Source organism: Balaenoptera musculus, chromosome 1 (genome assembly GCF_009873245.2).
Source record: "Balaenoptera musculus isolate JJ_BM4_2016_0621 chromosome 1, mBalMus1.pri.v3, whole genome shotgun sequence".
In the NCBI taxonomy this organism is placed as follows: domain Eukaryota; kingdom Metazoa; phylum Chordata; class Mammalia; order Artiodactyla; family Balaenopteridae; genus Balaenoptera; species Balaenoptera musculus.
Window position 1 is genome coordinate 36,767,868 of NC_045785.1, and position 23,058 is coordinate 36,790,925.

The following is a 23,058-nucleotide window of genomic DNA, read 5'->3' on the forward strand; positions in this document are numbered from 1 at the left end:
TAACCTCAACAAAATGTTGTCACTAACTTGACAACATTTTCCACTCCACCAAAGGGTGACGTGAGTGAGGCAGTGTCAGATCCTAGCTTTATTTAAAACTTTGATATTTTATTCATCGTGTATTTTTATATTATTTTTTCTTTTTTTAATAATGCAGGAAATATTATTTAGTTACTGAGATTTTGATGCCCCCTCAAATTTCATACCTGAGGGAATTCCCTGACAGTCCAGTGATTAGGACTCCTTGCTTTCACTGCCAAGGGCCCGGGTTCAATCCCAGGTCAGGGAACTAAGATCCCACAAGCCACGCGGCAAAAAAAAAAAAAAATACATACCTGAAGCAAGTGAGTCACTCGCCTCACACCCTAGTCCCAGCCCTGCTTGACCACTGCCCTTTCTAAAGCTCTCCTCTCTGGACTTCCCTGGTGGTCCATTGGTTGAGACTCCACACTCCCAGTGCAGGGGGCCTGGGTTTGACCCCTGGTCAGGGAACTAGATCCTGTGTCCATGCTGCAACTAAGAGTCCGCCTGCCACAACCAAGAAGTCCACACGCCGCAACTAAAAAGATCCCACGTGCAGCAACTAAAGATCCCGCACGCCGCAACGAAGATCCCATGTGCCGCAACTAAGACCCGGCGCAGCCAAATAATAAATAATAAATATTTTTTTAAAATAAAAAGTAAAAAAAAATAAAGCTCTCCTCTTCTCTCCCTTCTCCCATCGCTGTTTCTCAGTCACTGTTGCAGGGTCTTTCCTACCACCCCTTAAATATTAGTGTTTCTAAGAATTCTGTGTTCAGCCCTCTTCTTTTTTAATTTAATTTTATTTATTTATTTATTTATTTTTGGCTGCATTGCGTCTTCGTTGCTGCGCGCAGGCTTTCTCTAGTTGCGGTGAGCTGGGGCTACTCTTTGTTGCGGTGTGAGGGCTTCTCATTGCGGTGGCTTCTCTTGTTGCGGAGCACAGGCTCTAGGGCACGAGGGCTCAGTAGTTGTGGCACACTGGCTTAGTTGCTCCGCGGCATGTGGGATCTTCCCGGACCAGGGCTCGAACCTGTGTTCCCTGCATTGGCAGGCGGATTCGTAACCACTGCACCACCAGGGTAGCCCAAGCCCTCTTCTTTTCTTACTCAATCATTGCACTTGTTAACCGAGGCATTATATTATTCTTCTCCATGTCCTAAGTGCTAATCAGAGCACCCAACATTTAGTGGACACTCAGCCAATGTTTATTAAATGAACCACGGTTTTTTTTTTTGACCACGCTGCGCAGCTCGTGGGATCTCAGTTCCCGACCAGAGATTGAACCCAGGCCACAGCAGTGAAAGCCCAGAATCCTAACCATTATGCCACCAGGAACTCCCAACCACGCTTTTTAGTATACAGCTGTATATTCAGTTTCTACACCTGGAATTATTCATAATTTCCTAACTTTTGTGACCTTGTCATACAGGAGAGAAAAGAGACTGGCTGAAGAGACATAGCATTTTGAATCAGTGACCCCCCACTTCTCCTCCCCACCCCTCCAGTTATGGTGGATTTTAAAGGAAAACAAATCAATATAGCATCATTATGTTTTGTAAAATTGACTGCCACCTAATCCCACATTAGCTTCAAACCCCTTTTTGAAACTTGAACTTCTAGAACCAATCAGTAAAACTAAAGATTTATATATTATAATAACAAAAATTATTAGTTACCGTGTATTGAGTCTTTTTATGCTCTAGGCACTGAACTCTGTGTACCACACAAATATCTCATTTGAGCCTAACACCAAGCCTAATAGGTATTGGTATCATTCCCCCAACCACCTTTTTTTTTTTTTTTGGCCTCACCGCGAGGCATGTGGGATCTTAGTTCCCCGAACAAGGATTGAACCTGCGGCCCCTGCAGTGGAAGCACGGAGTCCCAACCACTGGACCACCAGGGAATTCAGTATCATCCCATTTTATAGATTAGAAAGATGAGCCTTGAAAAGGTTGAATAATTTACTAGCAGGTGGCAGAGATAAGGATTAAAATGAGTGGTCTGGCTCCAAAGCCCATACACCATCCAGGCAACTTCAGTGTATCCCTGCCACGGTCCCACCTCCAACACCATCTGTGTCAATAGCCCACTCCCTCCCTCTGTTTGTCTATAGGCAGGAAGGGCTGACAGTAAGAACCCGGACTCTGAGTTAGGCTGCCTAGGCTCAAATCCCAGTTCCATCAGTTAACTTTGGGACCATGATCAGGTCCTTAAACTGTCTGGGATTGTTTCCTCATGAAGGAAGTGGAAATACTGATAGCACCCACTGCAGGGTGCGCTGAGGGTTAAATGTGACAATGCCAGTGAAGCAGTTAGCACAATGCCTGGCACACAATAAATGCTTAGTACTTGTTAGCTACTGCTGATATCGTGGCAAACTTCTAGAACTAATTGCTGGAAATAATGGGCCAGAAATATGTATAATGAAGTGGTTATGAAAATAAGGCTAGCCTGGGACAGAGGAAAAAGAAGGTGACGAAAGTTGGTCAGCCTCGCTGCTAGCTGAAGAAAAGAGGCACTGAGAAGGCATGGAGGCGGAAATGGGGGCTGGGGTTTCAGGGGAGCTGGGTGGTGGGCTGGTAGCCTGGCCCCCAGCTAAAACGGCAACAGGCAGGGGAGCCTGGCTCCAGAGCAAACACTGTTTTTGCAGTAAAGAGCCTTTCCTAATGAGCCCATCTGTCTCTACTTCTATTGGCATCCAGGGAACCAGGGTGCAGCCGAGATAATTTGCCTCATGCACCCTCCCTCCCCAACAAAGCACCATTACCTCCAACCCATTACATTAGCCTTTATCAGTCTTGGAAGCTCTCAGTCATCCTCCATGAGCTGCAATAATTTCAGCTAATTTCTTAAGTGTTCTAAGAGCCTGTGATGTGTTATGAGCCTAGTAATTGTTGACTGGTTCCTTTTCTGTTGTGGCTTGATTTCATACCTTGTATCCGAGCTGATGCGTGCTCTGGGTGCTTTATTACAACGAAGCTTTTTGCAAAAGCTCACATTAAAAAATAACATTAAGTACCAGGGTTGTTTTAAATCAGAGTTTAATTTTTCCACCATCTCCTGTTGTTCTTATTAGGAAGACACACAATTCTTCATAAAGATAGTGACCTCCATTATAAAGCTTTGAGCAAGTACAAAATTGAGAATTAATGATGAAGCTGATTATTTTTAGAGAAGTCCAGGAATGAGGCATAAAGTAATGAACTGGGCTGAGCCCAAGGGTGCAATGGTCATGGCACAGAGAAGCTTCGGAAATTGACCCCCAGCTTTCTTCATGCACCCTCCATTCATCAGAGCCTCTTACTCTCTAGAGAGCATGTCAGAGCCAAAGTGGCTGAACTACCCCAGAAGAGCTTCCTGGAGAACCATGAACATGCCTGCCACCACCCCCCATGCCCCTACCCCTTCAACCTAGTGGCCCCTCTCAGATAAAGGATACAATTCAGCTGTTGGTCATCCTGGGCCATAGGTGGTATTAGGGATCAGACACGAGATGGAAAACCACCCTGAAATTCACTCTTTAACTTGTCGTACAGCTACATGACTGGCTCACGTTTAGATAAGCTGCTCAGGTCCATTGGCATCTTCTTATCAGCTGTAAGCAGGTGAGTTCTGTTCTAGAGAAATTCTGGGGTCTCAGTTGCCTACCGGGCTCATGGTATCCTTGACATTCACACCACATGGGACCTTAGCTTCTAGTTATCAGTGGGTACCTAGTAGCCCTCAGGATGGACCCAGAGATGGTGGCAGCTGTGGTCCTGGTCTAGTTGCTCCTCCATCCCACGTTCTCCATTGATAGTTTGCTAGTCAGCACCCTCTTGGTTGTGACTTACAGAAAACCAACTCATACTGGACCAGGAAAAAGTAGAAATTATTAGACTACTTAACTGAAATGTCCAGAGAGTGGAAATCCATATTTCAGGCCTGACTATATCCAGGGGCTCAAAAAATGTCATTAGTACTTGGTCTCTCCCTCTTTTTCTCCATTTCTCAGTATTTGGTCTCTCCCTCTTTTTCTCCATTTCTCAGCTTTGTTTTCCTCTATATTCATAGGCCTCCATGTGTTGTAGTCCTCAGTACTCCAGACATGCATCCTTCTAGCTCAGTCACACCAAAAAGAGAACATGTCTTTCCCAAGCGTTCCCAAGAAAGTCCCAGGTTTTGAGCCTCATTGGACCAACTTAGGTCACATGCCTGGCCCCAAACCAATTACTGCAGCCAGAAGGATGACACACCTTCACCTGCTCACCCTCCCAAAACCACATGGCTCGTGAGTGGTGGAGGGGTGATCTCCCATGAGACAGTTGAGGTGCCCTTTCAAGAAGAAGAGACACAGATGCTGGAAATCCAAGCACAGGAAATGGCCATTGTATTTAACTTCTGCATTTCCTTCTGGAAGGAAAATTTCCAAACTATTGTGTCACTTTACCCACGAACATTTCCTGGCTAGGAGGAGTATATGAAGAAAGGTCCTTGAGATCCCTTAGAAAGGTTAGTGTCAAGGAACTTGACAATGTCTTATTTCTACTTTTCTATCCCTCTGGACAGTAATCGATATCTTGTAGAATTTCTTGAGGTTGGAGGGGCCCTAACACTCTTGGAAATACTTGCACTGAAGAAGATCGAGGAGGAGGACAAGAAGGAATCCATCAAGCTACTTCAGGTTATCGCAAACTCTGGCAGGAAGTACAAGGAGCTCATCTGTGAAAGCTATGGTGGGTACCGCGTAGAACGAGGGTGTCACTTCTCCTGTCTCCCTGGGGGCCGCCCCCAGCACTGCTAGAGGAAAACGCATCACGGACCTGGTTGCACAGGAAGCGTTCTGTAGAGTGGACTCACTTAGCTCCTATCCGGATCACCACCGGAAGACCCAGAGTTACGATTTTCTTGATTTACCATTTGCTCAAATCTTTCCATGGTGGTTTTGGAAATACTTCATTTCAAATATATCCTCTTTCATGCATCCATTCAACAAAGATTTGTTGAGCCATTTATGAATAACTCTAGAAATAAGATTGAACTAAAATCGTTGAATATGTATGCTAGGTATACGCTAAGGTGCTGAGAACACAAAGATGAATAAAATACAGTCCTTGTCCTCAAAGAGCTTACAGTGCCGTGAGAAAAGGAAATAACCCAGTAATTTCAGTATGTCCCACCAAGTGGTCTGCTTGAGGTGTGCACAGGAGATGCCATCCCCCACGCATCCCTCTTTAAAGCACTTCCCTTACTGCTCTTTCGTCATTTCTCCCCCATGGCCTCTCTCAGCCTCGGTGTATTTATCCTAAAAAGGGACCAACACCTCCCCCTCAGTGTAGTTTCCAGGGCTAGATAAGGTAGTATTTGTCAAAAAACATTTAGTGCTGAGCGCTATCTATGTGTTAGTTATCATACAGCAATCAAAAGTGCAAGTTTTATTTGTGCATTTTGCAGAGCCATTTTAAATTTTAAAACATTTTGATAAGCTAACATGCCTATGTTGAAACAAAATCCCCCAGCCACCTAGGCACGAGGTGAAAACAGTAGTGATGCAACATGAGAACAGAGCCTCGATTTTGCTTTGACTGGACAGGCCTGGTTAAATACATCTTAATCCTATTACCTCATATTATGTAACCTTGAGTGAGGATTATTTTCATAAACCCCTTCCAATTTAGCATTTCCTCTCTCCTTTGCTCAGGTGTACGATCCATAGCAGAATTTTTGGCAAAGTCTAAGTCAGAAGAGACCCAGGAAGAAGTGCAGATTCTGTTGGATTCTTTGATCCACAGTAATCCCAAGTACCAGAATCAAGTGTACAAAGGTCTAATAGCTTTGCTGCCCTGTGCGTCCCCGAAAGCTCAGCAGCTGTCCTTGCAGACTCTCAGGACTGCCCAGGTGAGCCCAGGCTGCATGCTTCGGTGGTTCTGATTCCAACTCAGTAATCTGACAATTACCTTCCACAGTTGCACTCCATGCAGGCATGAGAAACAGAGCTCAGCCTCCCGCTGCATGTCTGCTGTTCCATCAGCGTTACTTCCAGAAGGCCAGGGCAGGGCAGAGAGTTCATGTCTCCCAGCAGAGTGATTTGTCCTGTTTACTTACGGATCAGAAAGATGTTGGCAGACTTAAAAGTGGTTGAGACAAGCAGCAAGGATGATGAAAGGACCGTAGAAAAGATTAAAAGAGTCAGTTTGATAGGGAAAGAATCATGGTGCATTTGTAGGCAGCATGTAAGTGAAGAAAGAAGCCAGATCTCCGGTGCTTGGGAAAGCTCCATTTCTCTCGTCGTCTTCTGCCTTCCTCTCGGTGCCCTAGAATGCAGCAAAGTCAGCTTTGGGGCGTGGTGAACACACGAAGACACCATGTAAGGAGGGAATAGAGGCTCCAAGAGAGATTTTGAGATGAATCATCAAAAGCTCTCGGGCTTCCCTGGTGGCGCAGTGGTTAAGAATCCGCCTGCCAATGCAGGGGACACGGGTTCGATCCCTGGTCTGGGAAGATCCCACATGCTGCGGAGCAACTAAGCCCGTGCGCCACAACTACTGAGCCTGCGCATCTGGAGCCTGTGCTCCACAACAAGAGGGGCCGCGACAGTGAGAGGCCTGCGCACCGCAGTGAAGAGTGGCCCCCGCCCTCCGCAACTGGAGAAAGCCCTCGCACAGAAACGAAGACCCAACACAGCCAGAAATAAATAAATAATTTAAAAAAAAAAAAAAAAAAAAAGCTCTCAGTAGTACAGCTCCAGGAAGGGCTGGCGGCAGGGAGGCAATTAAGAGACCAAAGAGATGATACGGCCTGAACCATGGCAGGAGGAATCGAGTTGACCAGGTTGGACAGACATTTCCGGGGCAGAGTGTATGGGACTTGGCGCAGTAAAAGAAAAGGAGTCAAGAAGACGCCAGCTTTGGACTTAGACCACGGGATGAGTTGTGTGCCACCAAGAGAACAGGAAAAACGGATCTGATTTAGGTTTTGACCCAATAAACTTGATGAGCCTTGGTGGCTCCCAAGTGCCCATCTCAGGAGGCCAAGCTGGTTGCAGAAGATATAGATGGATCACTTGTGCAAAAAATACTGAACCCTGAGCTCCCCTCCTGTAGAATCTGACAGCTTTCGGGTGGCCTTTAAGTTCCCCCAGGCAATTCTGATTCCTAGCTCAATTGAGGAATCACTGCTCGGGACGTCTAGTAGAGATGCCCACAGGACAGTAGAAAATAAAAGTCTGAGGCTCCAGAGAGAGATCCGAGATGAAGATGGCAGTTTGGAGTTCATGAACAGAGAAGTGATATCCGAAAGAGTAGAAGTCAATAAGATCACCCAGGTAGAATACACCAACTAAGAAGAGAAGGAACACTGCCAACATTTAAGAGATGAGCTGAGGAAGAAGATCAGCAAAACATCTGATTTTCATTATTGTTTCCAGTTTCCATTTATTAAGTGCCTCCTACATGTCAGGCACTGTGCTCAGGGCTTGCTTACACTGTTTCTTTTAGTCTTCACAGTGGCTGATGGAGACAGGTATTATCATCCCCATTTTAAAGGTGATGCTAACGAGCCTTAGGAGGGTGTTCAGTGACTTATTCAAGGCCACACACTAAGTAGAAGGTGAACATTAAAATCCAACTCTAACTCCAGAGTCCTTATTCTTTCCATATACCACTCTGCCTCCTTGAAAAAGAATGATGGTGGGGGGTGGGGGTGGTGGTGTGATGAATTGGGAGATTGGGATTGACATGTATACACTGATGTGTATAAAATGGATGACTAATAAGAAAAAATAAATAAATAAAAAATAAACATTAAAAAAAAAAGAAAAAGAATGATAAGCCATAAAAGAAGAGGAAAACACAGGGCTGTGAAAAATAAGGGAAAAGAGTTTCAAGAAGAAGGACATGGACTTCCCTGGTGGCACAGTGGTTAAGAATCCACCTGCCAATGCAGGGGACACGGGTTCGATCCCTGGTCCGGGAGGATCCCGCGTGCCGCGGAGCAGCTGAGCCGGCATGCCACAACTGCTGGGCCTGCACGCCTGGAGCCTGTGCTCCGCAGCTGGGGAGGCCACCGCGGTGGGAGGCCGGCGCACTGCGTCGAGGAGTGGCCCCCGCTCGCCGCAACTAGAGAGGGCCCACGCGCAGCAACGAAGACCCAACGCAGGCAAAATAATTAATTAATTAATTTTAAAAAAGAGAGGGAGAGCTCTCCCTCCCTACTAGTATGCAAAAAATTGACGATAATGTTAAAAAAAAAAAAAAGAAATTAACCTCTCGGGTGCGGGGCCAGGGCCCAGTGACTCACTGCTGCCCCCCTCTCCCCATTCAGCTAAGGCTTCCCGGCTGTTTGGAAGCCAGCTTTTCACTTCTCCCAGGTGGACTAGGCGGAAAGGAAAGAGTAACCGCCTTGTCCTGCTGTCTTTCTTGCCAGTCGATCATCGGGACAACACACCCCGGCATTGTGGACGGCGTGCTGAAGGTGCTGCGCACTATGCACCTGGAAGTCCAGTATGAAGGTAGGGGAGGCAGCCGGGTCTGCTCCAGATGGCAGAAGGTGGCCATGAGAGCTAGGCAGCTTTGCTCTGAGACGTTTTCTCCTATTCACAAAGAGCCTGATTGAGTGTCCTAGACAGCCTCGGCAGACGGAAGGTCCTGGCTCTGTACTGATGGGCAAGTTATTCAGAAAACGACAGTCACGTTCTGTGCCTGGAATCAGCCACATGCTCTAGCAGTTGTTAGAATGTGCCTGGGTCCAGAGCTGGCTCTGGTTCCCAGACTTATGTGGCACTTCCCCTCCAAACAGAAATCACCCTGGGGACTGTTCTTCTAAGAAACTAGGTTGGGTAATGGTAGTATTAATAAGTTTTCATTTATTGAGTATGCCTATGTGCCAGCCACTTTCCATGCATTGCTCCATTTAATTCTCAAAATAACCACAAGAGTATAGATTCTGGTATATATTAGGTATTCAAATGTTCAAATGAATGAATGGTGGGGGTCGGCATTTTTATGCTTTTCAAGCTAAAGCACTGAAGCACAGAGAGATTAAGTATGCTTCCCAAAGTTACACAGCTGACCAGATTCAAACCAGATCTGTCTGACTCCAAAGCCTATGCTTTTAACATGCAGCACATGGCAGGTGTTTCCAGGATGTTATTTCCTTCCCTGCTCTTACAATGGTTCAGAGAAGGGAGATTCTGTTTTCAACAGGAGAGATCAAGGAAGGGTTCTCTGAGAAGGTGGTATTTGAGCTGAGCCTTGAAAAATGGGAAGGTAGAAAGCAGAGAAGGGCATTCTGGAAAGGGGAATGGTGTAAAGGAAGGCCCAGACACAGGGAAGTACAAGATGTGTCTGGGGAGTGGCATGGAGATCATTTGGTGGAGGTTTGGTAGCGGTCTTGGTCTAGGAAGACCTAGGAAGGTAGGCCAGGACCAAATCATGGAGCACCTTGAATGTCAGATGGAATAGCAGGCCAGAGCCACAGGGAGACTTTAGGCTGGAGTTGTTCAGACAACAAAATGGAATGTGCTGATCTAGCAGGATAGAGAGGCCCCAGGAAGAGAGAGGAGAGACAGGACTGGGGACCGCCTGGGTGTGGAGAGTGAGATGGCACATGAAGGGGGAATGGGCCTAGCCGAGGAGGCCAGGGCAGGGAGACCCATAAGGCAGGAAGGGTCTGGGTGGCACTACATATCGGGACTTCTGTGCCCAGGATGACAGGCTGAGCCCCAGGTCCAGGAAGCCTAGGAGGGTCAGAAGGAGGAGGCCGGTACCAGGGTTAAGGTATACAAGTGAGACCCTGGGGATCAACAAAGGCCTGGCGCTCACTCCCAACCTAGATGGTTTTTTGGAGGCAGTGTTGAGATTGAATGCCCACCTTATCTTTCCTTCAGCAGCACTGTCAACTTTGTATCTGTTTGACCCCTGCGGGGGTACATGGACTCCTGTGTTGGGAAGCAATGCTATGTTGGAATCGGTTACCAGCTGGAGCAGAGCCTCCTAGCTGGGGAGGAGTTGCCAGTGAGCGGGTGGAGTGGTAGAGGCACCTAAGTCAAGGTCAGGCCCAGCAGCAGAGAGTTGTTGCTGGCATTGGAGCAAGGGGGTGAGCTGGCGGTGGAATCATGTCAGGAGGCTTAATCAAACAACCCCGAGGAGACTAGATTGGGTGGTGCTGTGACCTCCCTCCCCTCACCCAACTTCCACGTGGCAAAGTGACCATTCTGTCACTTCCCCCCTTAAGCATTTCTTCTCTGAGGGCTTCCCTGACCTGCCTTCACCCCTGCCCAAATGTCAGCCTCCTTCCTTTTTACCATCTTGCTCCCTCCTCCCCCCCAGCACCTGCCTCCATTGGAGCAGTTATCTCCAGAATGGTAACTGCCCTTTACATAGACTGTGCACGTTTCCATGCAGCTCTCATAGTTTTTGTCCTTATACCCCCAGCACAGTCCCCAGCGTATGTTAGATCCTCGGTACGTGTTTGTTGAGTGCGTGAGGGAGGGAGGGAGTCCTGCACATGCATACTGTATTAGTGACTACTTGCCTAAATGTCTTCCCCTCTGAGCAGCTTCAGGGCGCGGACAGGGTCTGATTCATCTCTTTTTCCAGCTCAGGGCCTGGCATATAAAGGGTGGTGTGCAGTAGAAGTTTGTTGAATAAATTTATGAAGAAATGGCTTTGCTTCAGTTTCGCTGATGAAGTCCTCCAGAGTTGAACTGGCCCAGCTTCTTCCCATATCAGGCCCAATCTAGAGTCCCGCTGAGTTTATTATGTAACAACTGACTCTGACAGAGGCAGCAGGAGCATGAATTGTCACTGCCTTTTTGGTTTGATGTCTGCTGGTGTGAAACTGTGCTCCTCAAAATAATTTCAGATAAGCCAGACTCGTAACAGGGGTACAAGAAACGTCTGTTGAATGAAAGAATTATTCTTTTTTACCGGGCACTTCAAAATAGTCTTCGTGTCCCTGGGAATATAGAGCATGCATCTGCATTGATCGTCCACTAGGGGGAACTATTTCACATGATTGGTGGGGTGGAAGTTAAGGGCAAGAATATGGTTCTCAGTTTCCACAGCGACTCCTCCAAAGGCAGGGGAGGGAAAGTCTGACAGGTCTTAGGTGGGGCCTAACAGTGACGACCGGAGAGGATCAGAGGTGAATTTCTCTGAGTTTGAGGACACCAAATTGCAAGACCAAGGTGGAGCCCCCCCAGGATGGTGGCAACATCAGGGGGAGCCAGTGATATAGCTGAAGGGACTAAGCTTTATAAGGGCTTGATTTTAAAAACAAGTATTAATTGAACATCTGTGGTGTACCAAGTACTAGGGTTTTGTTTGTGTTTGTTTGTTTGTATTTGAGGAGAAAAAGGAATGGTTTGGAAGGAGGAAGTTACGGAGGCCGTGCTCTCTACCCTGCGTGCTGCCTGGGGCGGGGGACGATATCCTTCCCTGAGAAGTCTCCAGGGAAAGTGGATTCTCAGGGGGAGTCCTGTGAAAACAGGAGGTGGAGAGGCTCGCTGGGCCTGGTGACCCTTTCCCTCGCAGTGGGCGTCTGTGATGGAGGAGCCAGGAGATGACCTCACCTCCTTTTCCATTGAGACCTTCCCACCTCCACACCTACCAGCCTGCCTGGCCTGTCACCCACCTCCTCTACTCTCTTTCCCATTACAACAGAGTGTCCCTACTCCCGTCACAGGCCACCTCCTTGACCCCAAGTTCCCCTCCAGCTCCTCATTTTTCCATTTTCTTCCATCATATTGGGAATAAAATTTGAAATACCTTGTTTTTTCAGCCCAGATGGCTAAGTGGAAGCTGTGTGTCTTAAGTGACTCTTTACTTTCTGAGAGTTCTTAGGGCCAAGGCACAGGGTTCGGAGGACAAAAAGGGGAAGGAAGGTAGGAGATGATAAGGCTCTCGAGCAGAGGGGTGGGGGGGTACTCTGGCTACCTATTTCTTATAACAAGCCACCCCAGTTTTAGTGTTGTAAAACTGTCACTATTTTATTCTCACATATTATGTAGGTCAGGAATTTGAACATGGCACAGCAGAGATGGATTATCTCTGCTCCATGATTTCCAGGGCCTCAGTTGGAAGACAGCTGGGACCGCAGCAGGAGCTCAAGTGAGGCTAATGAGGATCACTCTTACTGATTTTTCCTTTTGTCTCGGGCTCCAATATGGCTCCATGTGGCACTCTTACTGTTTTTATTTAACATTTTGATAGGTCGTTCTTCATTCATTTTTTTGCATTGATTTTTTTAATTGCATTAAAAAGTATCTATCTTGATTACTGGATTTTGATCTCTCCCTTAAATTTTGCATCAGAGGCAACTTGGTCTTTCCTCACCCAAGACCAAGCCTTGAGCAGCACAAGGAGGCTGGGATCTTCTGGGTCTTGAAGGTGGGACTCAGAGCTGGGACTGTGCACTGCAGCACCTACATGTGGCCTCTCCCTGTAGCTTAGGCTTCTCTCAGCTTGGTGGCCGGATTCCAAGAGGAATCCTGAGTGAGCTTCCAAGACATTCCAAACCAAAGCTGCATAGCCTTTCTTGACCTAGCTTTATTTTTTTAATAAATTTATTTATTTTATTTATTTTATTTATTTTATTTTTGGCTGTGTTAGGTCTTCGTTGCTGTGTGCAGGCTTTCTCTAGTTGCAGCAAGCGGGGACTACTCTTTGTTGCGGTGCGCGGGCTTCTCATTGCAGTGGCTTCTCTTGTTGCGGAGCACAGGCTCCAGGCAAGCGGGCTCAGTAGTTGTGGCTCGCAGGCTCTAGAGCGCAGGCTCAGTAGTTGTGGCTCACGGGCCTAGTTGCTCCGCGGCATGTGGGATCTTCCGAGGCCAGGGCTCGAACCCGTGTCCCCTGCATTGGCAGGCGGATTCTTAACCACTGTGCCACCAGGGAAGCCCAACCTAGCTTCTTAAGTCACATAGCGTCACTTCCTGGCCAGATTCAAAGAAAGCAAGTAGATCCCACATCTTGATGGGAGGGGGGTCAAATAATTTTGTGGCCAAGTTTTAAAACCACTGCAGTGGGCCGTGTGGCAGCTGGGGCACATATGTTGTGGTGGCTCCATGTCTGTCTAGGTGGGATAAGCTTCTCTTTCTTCCTTTTTCTCCCCTTTCTCCATATTTTCATGCAGTTTCCTGAAATACGTTTGTCTGGCCAAGCTGGATTTTGTAACATTTTGTCTCCTCCATACCCATGCAGGGGCCCCTGGAGGAGGGGTGTGTCAGGGAGCCCCACGCTGAAGGTCGTGGGGAAAGCCCTGCCCTTCCAGGTTCCTACAAAAGAGTGGAGGAGGAAACCTGGGGCCAAGTAATGGCTTTCTGTTCCCCACTGCAGCAGATTCTGATTGCCCATTCTTGTCTGTTCTTCACTTTGAAGTAGAAATAACCGGGGAAAGGGTTCTGACACTTACATCCACTAATTTCTGAGGATGGTTTGGTTTTGGTTTTTTTTCATAGAATTAAGACTTCAGAATTTCTTTTAATGATGATCCCTTTCAATCTAAAAGAGTCAAAATTAAAATTAAGGGAGGACTTCTCCAAAGTGGTCCTGCCTGGAATTTATCTCCATTTATAATGGCTGTGAAGTGAAAAATGGCAGTTTCCTCCCAAGGAGGGTTGCTATTCCAGGAATTAGTGGCAGGCAGGGACTTAATCATGACGAGCAGTCTAAAGCCACAGAAGTATTCACTCACTGGTCTCCCTCCCTGGAGAAGAGAAATGTCAAAGTCACAAAGTTTTTTGGAAGGAGAAGTTAATTCTGTTGGGAATTTGAAATATATCTGTGTGTGTGTAAATATATTAGTATCTGTTACAAATAAATTATTGCCTTAGGAACATAAAAATTACTATGTATGACTTAATTAGAAACAGACGAATCATTGTAAATTAATTTGCCAAGTGTATGCTTACCCAAAAATCAACTGGCCAGATGACCAGTTTGCTGAGTACCCAATTCACCAAATTACCAGTTTACTGAAAATGTTTACTTTAAATGTTTAAAATATTTAAAGTGTATAGCAGTTCCTCTTGGTTGTATTGGTAGGGCCTAAGAGAGCTGGGAGAAGCCGGAACTTCTGAGTTCTCAGGGGTCTCAGCCTCTCTCTGCCCCTCAGTACCACTTTCTGCCCTTGGTTGGTCCCCTTCTCTGACCCTTGCCCTCCCTTTCTCTGCCCTACCCCCTCCCCATCCCCTCTTCTCCCAAGGATGGGCAGTCTAGGCCATGTAGCATGGTGACCTCCAGCAAGTTTCCTCACCAGGTTCCCCCTCCTTGCCCCTACTCCCTGCCACTGCAGCTACAGAGAGCTTGGGCAGAGACAAATGAAGATTCCTTAAAATGCTGCTATGAAGGCCACATGAAAGGCATTATATTCAAACTTTGCAGAAATCCGCAAAAGCTGTTAAATCAGTCCATCTATATTCATTACCTATTGCTATATAACAAATTACCCTAAAACAGAGTGACTAAAAAAAATAAACATTTATTATCTCCCACAGTTTTTGTGGGTCAGGAATCTGGGAGCAGCTTAACTGAATGATTCTGGCTCAGAGTGTGTCATGAGACTGCAGTCAGGCGGTCAGCTGGGGCTGTGGTCATCCGAAGGCGTGATCAGGTCTGGAGGACAGGCTTCCAGGGTGGCTCACTTACACGCCTGGCAAGTTAGTGCTGGTTGTTGGCAGGAAGCCTCCGTTCTTCACCATGTGGACCTCGCTATAGGGCTGCTTGAGTGTCCTGACATGTCAGCTGGCTTCTCCCAGAGCGAGTGATCCAAGAGAGAGCAAAGAGGAAGCCCCAATATCTTTCATAATCTAATCTCAGAAGTTGCACATGTCACTTCTGTTTTACTCTATTCATTGGAAGCCAGTCACTAAGTTGAGCCCACACTCAAGGGGAGAAGAATTGGGCTCCACCTCTTGAAAGGAAACATACTAAAAACTTTGTGGACATATTTTAAAACCACTGTACCATCTGATAAAAATTGCTGAAAATTTAACAAATAGCTATAAGAAACAAGTTTATGGTAAAATGGAAATGTTTGCGAATTTGGAAAAATGGTCATTTGGAGAATAATTTTTTTTCTAATTGACCTACAACCTACGATTAACTTGACATGCTCATAAAATGATCATGTTTCCTATAGTGAAGTTGGAAGTGTGGCTTATCAGCCACAAAGTACAACAGCAGGATTCATGGCTAAGCAAACTGCATTCACTGACACAGTGGACTCCTCTAGAAATGTTATTGCAGGGAAACAGTGGCCCTAAGTGACCAAACAGGACAGGCACAGACAAGTCTTCAAATGTGTAACATCTCTTCCCCTCTCCTCCAGAGACCTGGAGAGACTGGCGATGGGCAAGAACATCATTGTTAATTTTCCTGAGGTTCTTTGTTCTGTGAAGTTATGTAGATTCCTAATACAAAGAAGTATGATTGGGACTTCCCTGGCGGTCCAGTGGCTAAGACTCCGCACTCCCAATGCAGGGGGCCGGGCTTTGATTCCTGGTCAGGGACCTACCCTGACCACCACCCCTCCCCTCACCCCCTGGAAACCATCAATCTTGTCTCTATGGATTCATCTATTCCAGATATTTCATAAAAGTGGAATCATACAATATATGAACTTTTTATCAGGTTTCTTTTGCTTAGCATACTGTTTTCGAGGTTCATCTATGTGGTAGCATGTATCAGTACTTTATTCTTTTCTTTTCTTTTCTTTTTCGGTTGTGCTGCGCGGCTTGCAGGATCTTAGTTCCCCAGCCAGGGATTGAACCCAGGCCACCACAGTGAAAGCACTGAGTCCTAACCACTGGAACACCAGGGAATCCCAGTACTTTGTTCTTTATTATGGCTGAATAATATTCCATTGTATGGATATACCACAATTTGTCTCTCCATTCATCTGCTGATGGACATTTGAGCTGTTTCCACCTTTTGGCTATTGTGAATAGTGCTTCTATGAACATACATGCACATGTATTTGTTTGAGTGCCTGTTTGCAATTCTTTTGGGTATACATCTAGGAGTGGATTTGCCAGGTCATATGGTAATTCCATTTAATCTTTTGAGGAACCGTCAAACTGTTTTCCACAGCAACTGAACCATTTTACATTCCCACCAGCAATGTTTGAGTGTTCCAATTTCTCCATATCCTTGCCCACACTTGTTATTGTCCAGATATATATACATAGCCATCCTAGTGGATATGGAGTGGTAGTACCTCATTGCAGTTTTGATTTGCATTTACCTAATGACTAAAGATGTTGAACATCTTTTCGTGTGCTTGGGATGTTTATGTTTCTTCCTTGAAGAACTATCTATTCAAGTCCTATGCCCATTTTAAAACTTGGGTTGTCTTTTTGCTGTTGAATTGTAAGAGTTCTTTATATATTCTGGATACTAGAATGGTTTCTCCCATTCTGTTGTTATCTTTTCACTTTTTTGATAATGTACTTTGTTGGTTTACTTTTAAATAACTTAAGTTTTTCATTCATTCATTTACTTATTCAACAAGAGCAGGCACTGGGCTGGGCACTGTGTATATAGTGACAAATGAAACAAAGTCCCTGTTGTCCTAGAACTTTGTTACAGAAGCAATAATCATAGTAATAATAACTGGTGATCACTACCAGTGACTGAGGATGACTATGTGCCAGGCACTGTTCTAGCTCTTTCATCATCTCCAGTGACGGTCAGGATAATTCTGAGGAGTACGTAGTATTATCATCCCCGGTTTACAGGTGAGGAAACTGAGGCACAGAGCAATTAAATAGCCTGTCCAAAGTCTCAAAGATGTTAAGCGGGAAAGTTGTGGGTCACACCCAGACAGTCTGACTCCTGCACCCATCTCCTCACCACCACACTCTCTTGTCTCCCCAGTGTTACGAGAACAAGACTTTCTTCTTTGTTTTTGCCAGTTTTGAGCAGCACACAAAACCTGAGGATAGACATCATTATTACAATAAAACATATTTTTAAAAATTATGTGTCTCAACTTCATGCCCTTCACAAGGTCAAGCAAATACTAAAAGATTTCATTTTTAAAACTACAGCTTTTGCCCCGTAGAACCTTGTGCCTTTGTTTCCTCCTCTGAGTTGACACGGGGAGTAGTGTCAGCCTTTCCTGTGTAAGAGGCACAGGTCCTGTGTAACTTCAATGAACAACGGTCACAAGGCTCTGACACTAAAGGACAGTTTCACATAAAAACCTACTGAATGTTTTTAAAAGATACATTATTTCTCCAAAATTACATGAGCCCTTCAACTGCGACACTTTACTTAGCATTTATAAGTTTTATTATACAGTCTTCCAGAGTTTTTTTAAAAATAGAAAGTCCTTGGGAAAAACTTGTTTCTAATTGCCCAGTTGGCCTGGCCCTAAACACTGTGTCCGCCAGGGCCTGATACTGTCTCCCCTCACCCCACGCTGCACCTGGTGTGGGGTGTGCCGCTCGGGTGACAGGGCTGGTTAGGCTTGGTGAGACCGGCCCAGAAGGGCGGATACCAATGGGAGACACACCTTGGTAATTATTGATTCAGCAACAGGTATAGCACCATAGCACGTAACACTATGTTGCTTGGCTTTTTTTTCTTTTTAATAAATTTATTTATTTACTTATTTATTTATTTTGGCTGCGTTGGGTCTTCATTGCTGCGCCCGGGCTTTCTCTAGTTGCAGCGAGCGGGGGCTACTCTTCGATGCGGTGCGCGGGCTTCTCACTGCGGTGGCTTCTCTTTGTTGTGGAGCACGGGCTCTAGGAGCGCGGGCTTCAGTAGTTGTGGCACATGGGCTCCGTAGTTGTGGCTGGCTGGCTCTAGAGCGCAGGCTCAGTAGTTGTGGTGCACGGGCTTAGTTGCTCCGCGGCATGTAGGATCTTCCCGGGCCAGGGCTCGAACCCGCGTCTCCTGCTTTGGCAGGCGGAGTCTTAACCACTGCGCCACCAGGGAAGTCCCTTGCCTGGCTTTTTTAAACAAAATACTGCATAAAATATATTTTTAATGTTTCAACTTTGGGCTTTGAACAGGATTTGGTAAAAGAGGTGGCAGAATGTACAGGGATCAAAGAACAGGATGTAATTGGTCAGGAAGTTGCCTGGCACTGGTCTTTTCCTTACAACAGTGCGATTTGCCCAACTTATTCATACCCCAACTCTGCTGGAAAAGGAAGCAAAGCTGTGTATGGATGGCACTGAGGTGCACTTCTTTAGTGTGGCCAGCAGGTGGCAGTCTTGTCTGGATGTGAGGACAAAGAACGGGGGCACTGGTTTTCCCAGGCTCTAGGACCAAAGAATTGTAAAACCAACCTCATCAGTGCTGAGTGCCTTGGAAACGGTTGCCTGACAGAGCCACAATTCCCAGGTGCCATGCCATTTCTGAGGCACGTCTGCCACATGAACGAAGCCTGCTGCTACAGCTCTATCTCCCATTCACTGCAATTCCCTGGGCAAGTCTTTGTTCTGGGTTTCTGCATCTATCAAACAGGTGATCACAGAGCTTTCTTCTGGTGCTGACAGGCTGTGGGCTCCGTGGTTCCTCTTTGGATTGGAGGAATCCTTCCCCTTGCACTCCAGTTTCCATCGAGTGTCGGTGGCACGCTCCTTGCATCTGTTTTGTTTACTGCAGTTTCAGTCAGCGCTGTTGCTGACTGTAGCTGACACGTACCCAATCTGTTATTTGTCCAATGAATGGGCATGGGTCCTGCAGAGCTGCTTCTCAGCCTCACTGGGCATGAACTCTCAAAATACAAACCCTCCTGATCCCACCCTCCTCCCTGAGGACTCTGATCCCTTCCTTCCCAGACCCCACACTTTCCTGTCTTCCTCCTATCTCTCTGGAAACTATTTCTCAGCCCTTCACACATCCCTTTTCCTCCACCAGTCCCTTAAGTGTTGGTTTCTTTTTCTCCTAGGAATCAATCCAAGGTCTTCTTCTCTTCTCTTCCTTTTGATTCTGTGGTACCTCATCCACTCCCATGGTTTTAATTACCACCTATAATGATAGAAACAATAATAGTTCACTTTTATAGAGTATTGACTATATACTGAGTACTGCTCTAGCTCATTACTCATTTAGTCCTCACAACAAGCTGATGAGGCAGATATCACTATTATTCCCATTTTATGGATGAAGTACAGAGTGGCTGAGTGACCACTGTGCAGCTCAGACCTCTCTCCTGAGCCTGAGAGCCTGACCCTCATACCCACTTGCCTTCTGGACATCTCCCCTTGGATGTCACTGACCATGTTCAGAATTAGACTCTTGCTGTCATACAGAGTGAAGTAAGTCAGAAAGAGAAAAACAAATACCGTATGCTAACACATATATATGGAATCTAAAAAAAAAAAAATGGTTCTCATGAACCTAGGAGCAGGACAGGAATAAAGATGCAGATGTACATAATGGACTTGAGGACACGGGGCAGGGGAAGGGTAAGCTGGGACGAAGTGAGAGAGTGGCATTGACATATATACACTACCAAATGTAAAATAGATAGCTAGTGGGAAGCAGCTGCATAGCACAGGGAGATCAGCTCGGGGCTTTGTGACCACCTAGAGGAGTGGGATAGGGAGGGTGGGAGGGAGACGCAAGAGGGAGGGAGACGCAAGAGGGAGGGGATATGGGGATATATGTATGCATATAGCTGATTCACTTTGTTATACAGCAGAAACTAACACAACATTGTAAAGCAATTATACTCCAATAAAGATGTTAAAAAAAAAATTAGGGGCTTCCCTGGTGGCGCAGTGGTTGAGAGTCTGCCTGCCAATGCAGGGGACACAGGCTCGAGCCCTGGTCTGGGAAGATCCCACATGCCACGGAGCAACTGGGCCCGTGAGCCACAACTACTGAGCCTGCGCGTCTGGAGCCTGTGCTCCGCAACAAGAGAGGCCGCGACAGTGAGGCCCGCGCACCGCGATGAAGAGTGGCCCCCGCTTGCCGCAACTAGAGAAAGCCCTCACACAAAAACGAAGACCCAACACAGCCATAAATAAATAATTAAAATACATAAATAAATACATAAATAAATTTTAAAAAAAATTAGACTCCTGGTATTCCTGCTCCAAACCTTTCATTCTCCGAGGTCCCAATCTCAGCAAAAAGCATCCAATCACCCAGGTTAGACATGTGGGTAATTGTCATCTCTTCCTGCTTCCCACCTTCAACCAACTTCTAAAAAGACCAGTCAACTGTAATTCCTTAACATCATTCAGATCTGTTCTGCCTTCTCCATTCTGTCTCCACTGCTATAATTCAGGTCTTTGTATTTCTCACATCTACACTGATCTCCATCTCTCCAGCATGGTACCCACACAGTCTATTTTCCTGGTCCTCCACCAGAGAGGTTGCAGTGGAGCTTAGTTTAACGGTGAAGAATATGAGGTTTGGAATTCAACAGAGTTATTTCACTACTCATTAGCTGTTTGACTGTGGGCAAGCTTGTCAATCTTTCTGAGTCTTAGTCTTCCCTGAAATGAAAGATGAGAAAACATCTGCTCTAGAGGGTACTTGGCACATGCAAAGCCTCCAGAAGCTGGGGCTGGCCTGCCTACACAGCCTTAGCTCTCACTCCATGACCCACCACACTGCGTCCCAGCCAGACCCCCCTGCTTGCCTGGCTACCAGAGTGGCACACACTATCCAATATGGCACTCGCCACATTCTCCCTCCCAGTCCTTCCCTTCTCCCCATGGCCTTGCCAGTTCATGTGCCACCTTCTCCAGGGAAGTCTTCTCCTGATTCTCTATCCCCCATGCCCTCAACAGGCCCTCACACCAGCCTGGCTTCCTTTGTGTTCCCATGGCTCTTTTAACACCAAATCATAAATGCCAATTTCTTTACTGGTACTCGCCAATGGACTGTGTCATCCCTGAGGGCAGGGATTGTATGTTAGTCCTCCTCATAGCCCAGGGATCCGGCACAGAGAAGACGCTCAATAATCATTTTGTTAGATGAATGAATCAGCCAATGAATAAATCAGTTTCTGCTTCAATTTAGGACAGTTGGGGGTTGTCAACACCACAGGCTTCAGGCAAAGCTGCCAATGGCAGCAGTCTCCTGTTCCCTTTGCTTTCTGAATGAGTCCGCTATGCTGAGTAATTCGCACAGTGTATAGAGTTGTAACTGGCTGTGGTTCTTGTGGAGATATTTGGGCAGGGACTAGCACTTCCACTTTGGGTATAAAGAGTGGCACCTGTGAAATTTAAAACTCAATCAAAAGTGATTCAGTGGGGGCTTCCCTGATGGCGCAGTGGTTAAGAATCTGCCTGCCGGACTTCCCTGGTGGCGCAGTGGTTAAGAATGCGCCTGCCAATGCAGGGGACACAGGTTCGAGCCCTGGTCCAGGAAGATCCCACATGCCGCGGAACAACTAAGCCCGTGTACCACAACTACTGAGCCTGCGCTCTAGAGCCTGTGAGCCACAACTACTGAAGCCCACGCACGACAACGAACAGTAGCCCCCGCTCACCGCAACTAGAGAAAACCCACGCGCAGCAATGACGACCCAACGCAGCCAAAAATAAATAATAAATTAAAAAAATAAATTTAAAAAACAAAAAAAAGAATCTGCCTACCAATGCAGGGGACACAGTTTCGATCCCTGGTCCGGGAAGATCCCACATGCCGTGGAGCAACTAAGCCTATGCACCACAATTACTGAGCCTGTGCTCTAGAGCCCGTGAGCCACAACTACTGAGCCCGAGTGCCACAACTCCTGAAGCCCACGCGCCTAGAGCCCGTGCTCTGCAACAAGAGAAGCCACCCAATGAGAAGACCACACACCGCAAAGAAGAGTACCCTCGCTCGCCACAACTAGAGAAAAGCCCATGCGCAGAAACAAAGACCCAACACAGACAAAAATAAAAGTAAATAAATAAGTTTATATATGAAAAAAAAAAGTGATTCAGTGGGGAATTCCCTGGCGGTCCAGCAGTTAAGACTCAGTGCTTTTTCTGCCGCGGCCCAAGTTCGATCCTTGGTCGGGGAACTAAGAACCCACAAGCCGAGTGGCACGGCCACAAAAAAAAAAAAAAAAAAAAGTGATTCAGTGAATAAATCTTCATTTTTCCAAGGATCCCCATACATCATCAAGGAGCAGACACATAATCAGTGAAGGCTCAAGCATTTAGTGCAAAGTGAAGAGGCAGAACCAGGGAGTTGTCTCCTGGAGCGCTTGGTCCCATGTGGGCAGAGAATGCCATTGGTGGTCAGGGAAATTTCATTAAAATATCCTCATCCATTCATTTTTTTACCCTGAAGGTTCACCTAGCCACTTCTTGCCGCAGGAAAAGCTATCTGAGGCACAGGTTGGCATTTTTTCCAGGGCATCCTGGCACTAAGGTGCCACCAGCTTGTGCCTGGGAAGATCCCAGCTACTACTGAGAGCTGTGCTGCAGCTGACCAGGCCCCTATAGTCAGATATGAGGAGGAGCCAACCACTCAGACCCCAAAACCAAGCAGCACTAATTCAAGAAAAAGGAAGAAAAGGTTTCGCAACCAAACAATAAAAGAACAAGTGAGAAAGACTTGGGGACTGCAGGCACCAGGCTATAGCTGCCAAGTGGCCAGAGGCATCCCAGGCTGCATTTTTATCCAGGTGGGAGAGTGTCTGGGTGAAGACGGGGAGGCTCAGTGTCCTGGTCCCTTTCCCTCCACAGGGTTGCTGGCTCTGTGATTCCAAATTAGAACCATATCTGAGCAATAAGAGGTTGGGGTAGGGTGTAGTTGGGATTATGAGGGCTACCCCAGGAGACCTGGATGAAAGAGAAAGTGCAGAAGCAGTGGCCAGCTGTTTCTGAATCAGGTTGGCCCACAGAGGAAAGGGGCTGTCCCAGAGGCCTGTCCCCAGGGTACCAGGCACTGGAAGGGGTGGCACCAGACATCCTTGAGGATCTTCCTCGTGGGAGAGTAGCTCTTTGATTCTGTGATTGGGAAGAACAGGCTGAGACCAACTGGGGTTCATTCCAGGAATGCAAGGCTGGTTCAATACCCCAAAGTCAACCAATTTTACCTACCAAATTAACAGACTAAAGAAGGAAAATCACATTATTGTATATCA

The 23,058-nt window shown here is 46.6% G+C and overlaps 1 protein-coding gene across 1 annotated transcript in view; it reads left to right on the forward strand.

Annotated features, from left to right (window-relative positions):
• ARMH1 (armadillo like helical domain containing 1) overlaps positions 1-23,058 on the forward strand; it is a 48,816-nt gene that overhangs the window by 20,254 nt on the left and 5,504 nt on the right. Inside the window, 4 exon segments of the mRNA XM_036858484.1 lie at positions 3,564-3,632; positions 4,576-4,742; positions 5,708-5,904; positions 8,431-8,515. Of these exon segments, the coding sequence (XP_036714379.1) occupies positions 3,564-3,632; positions 4,576-4,742; positions 5,708-5,904; positions 8,431-8,515 (518 nt within the window).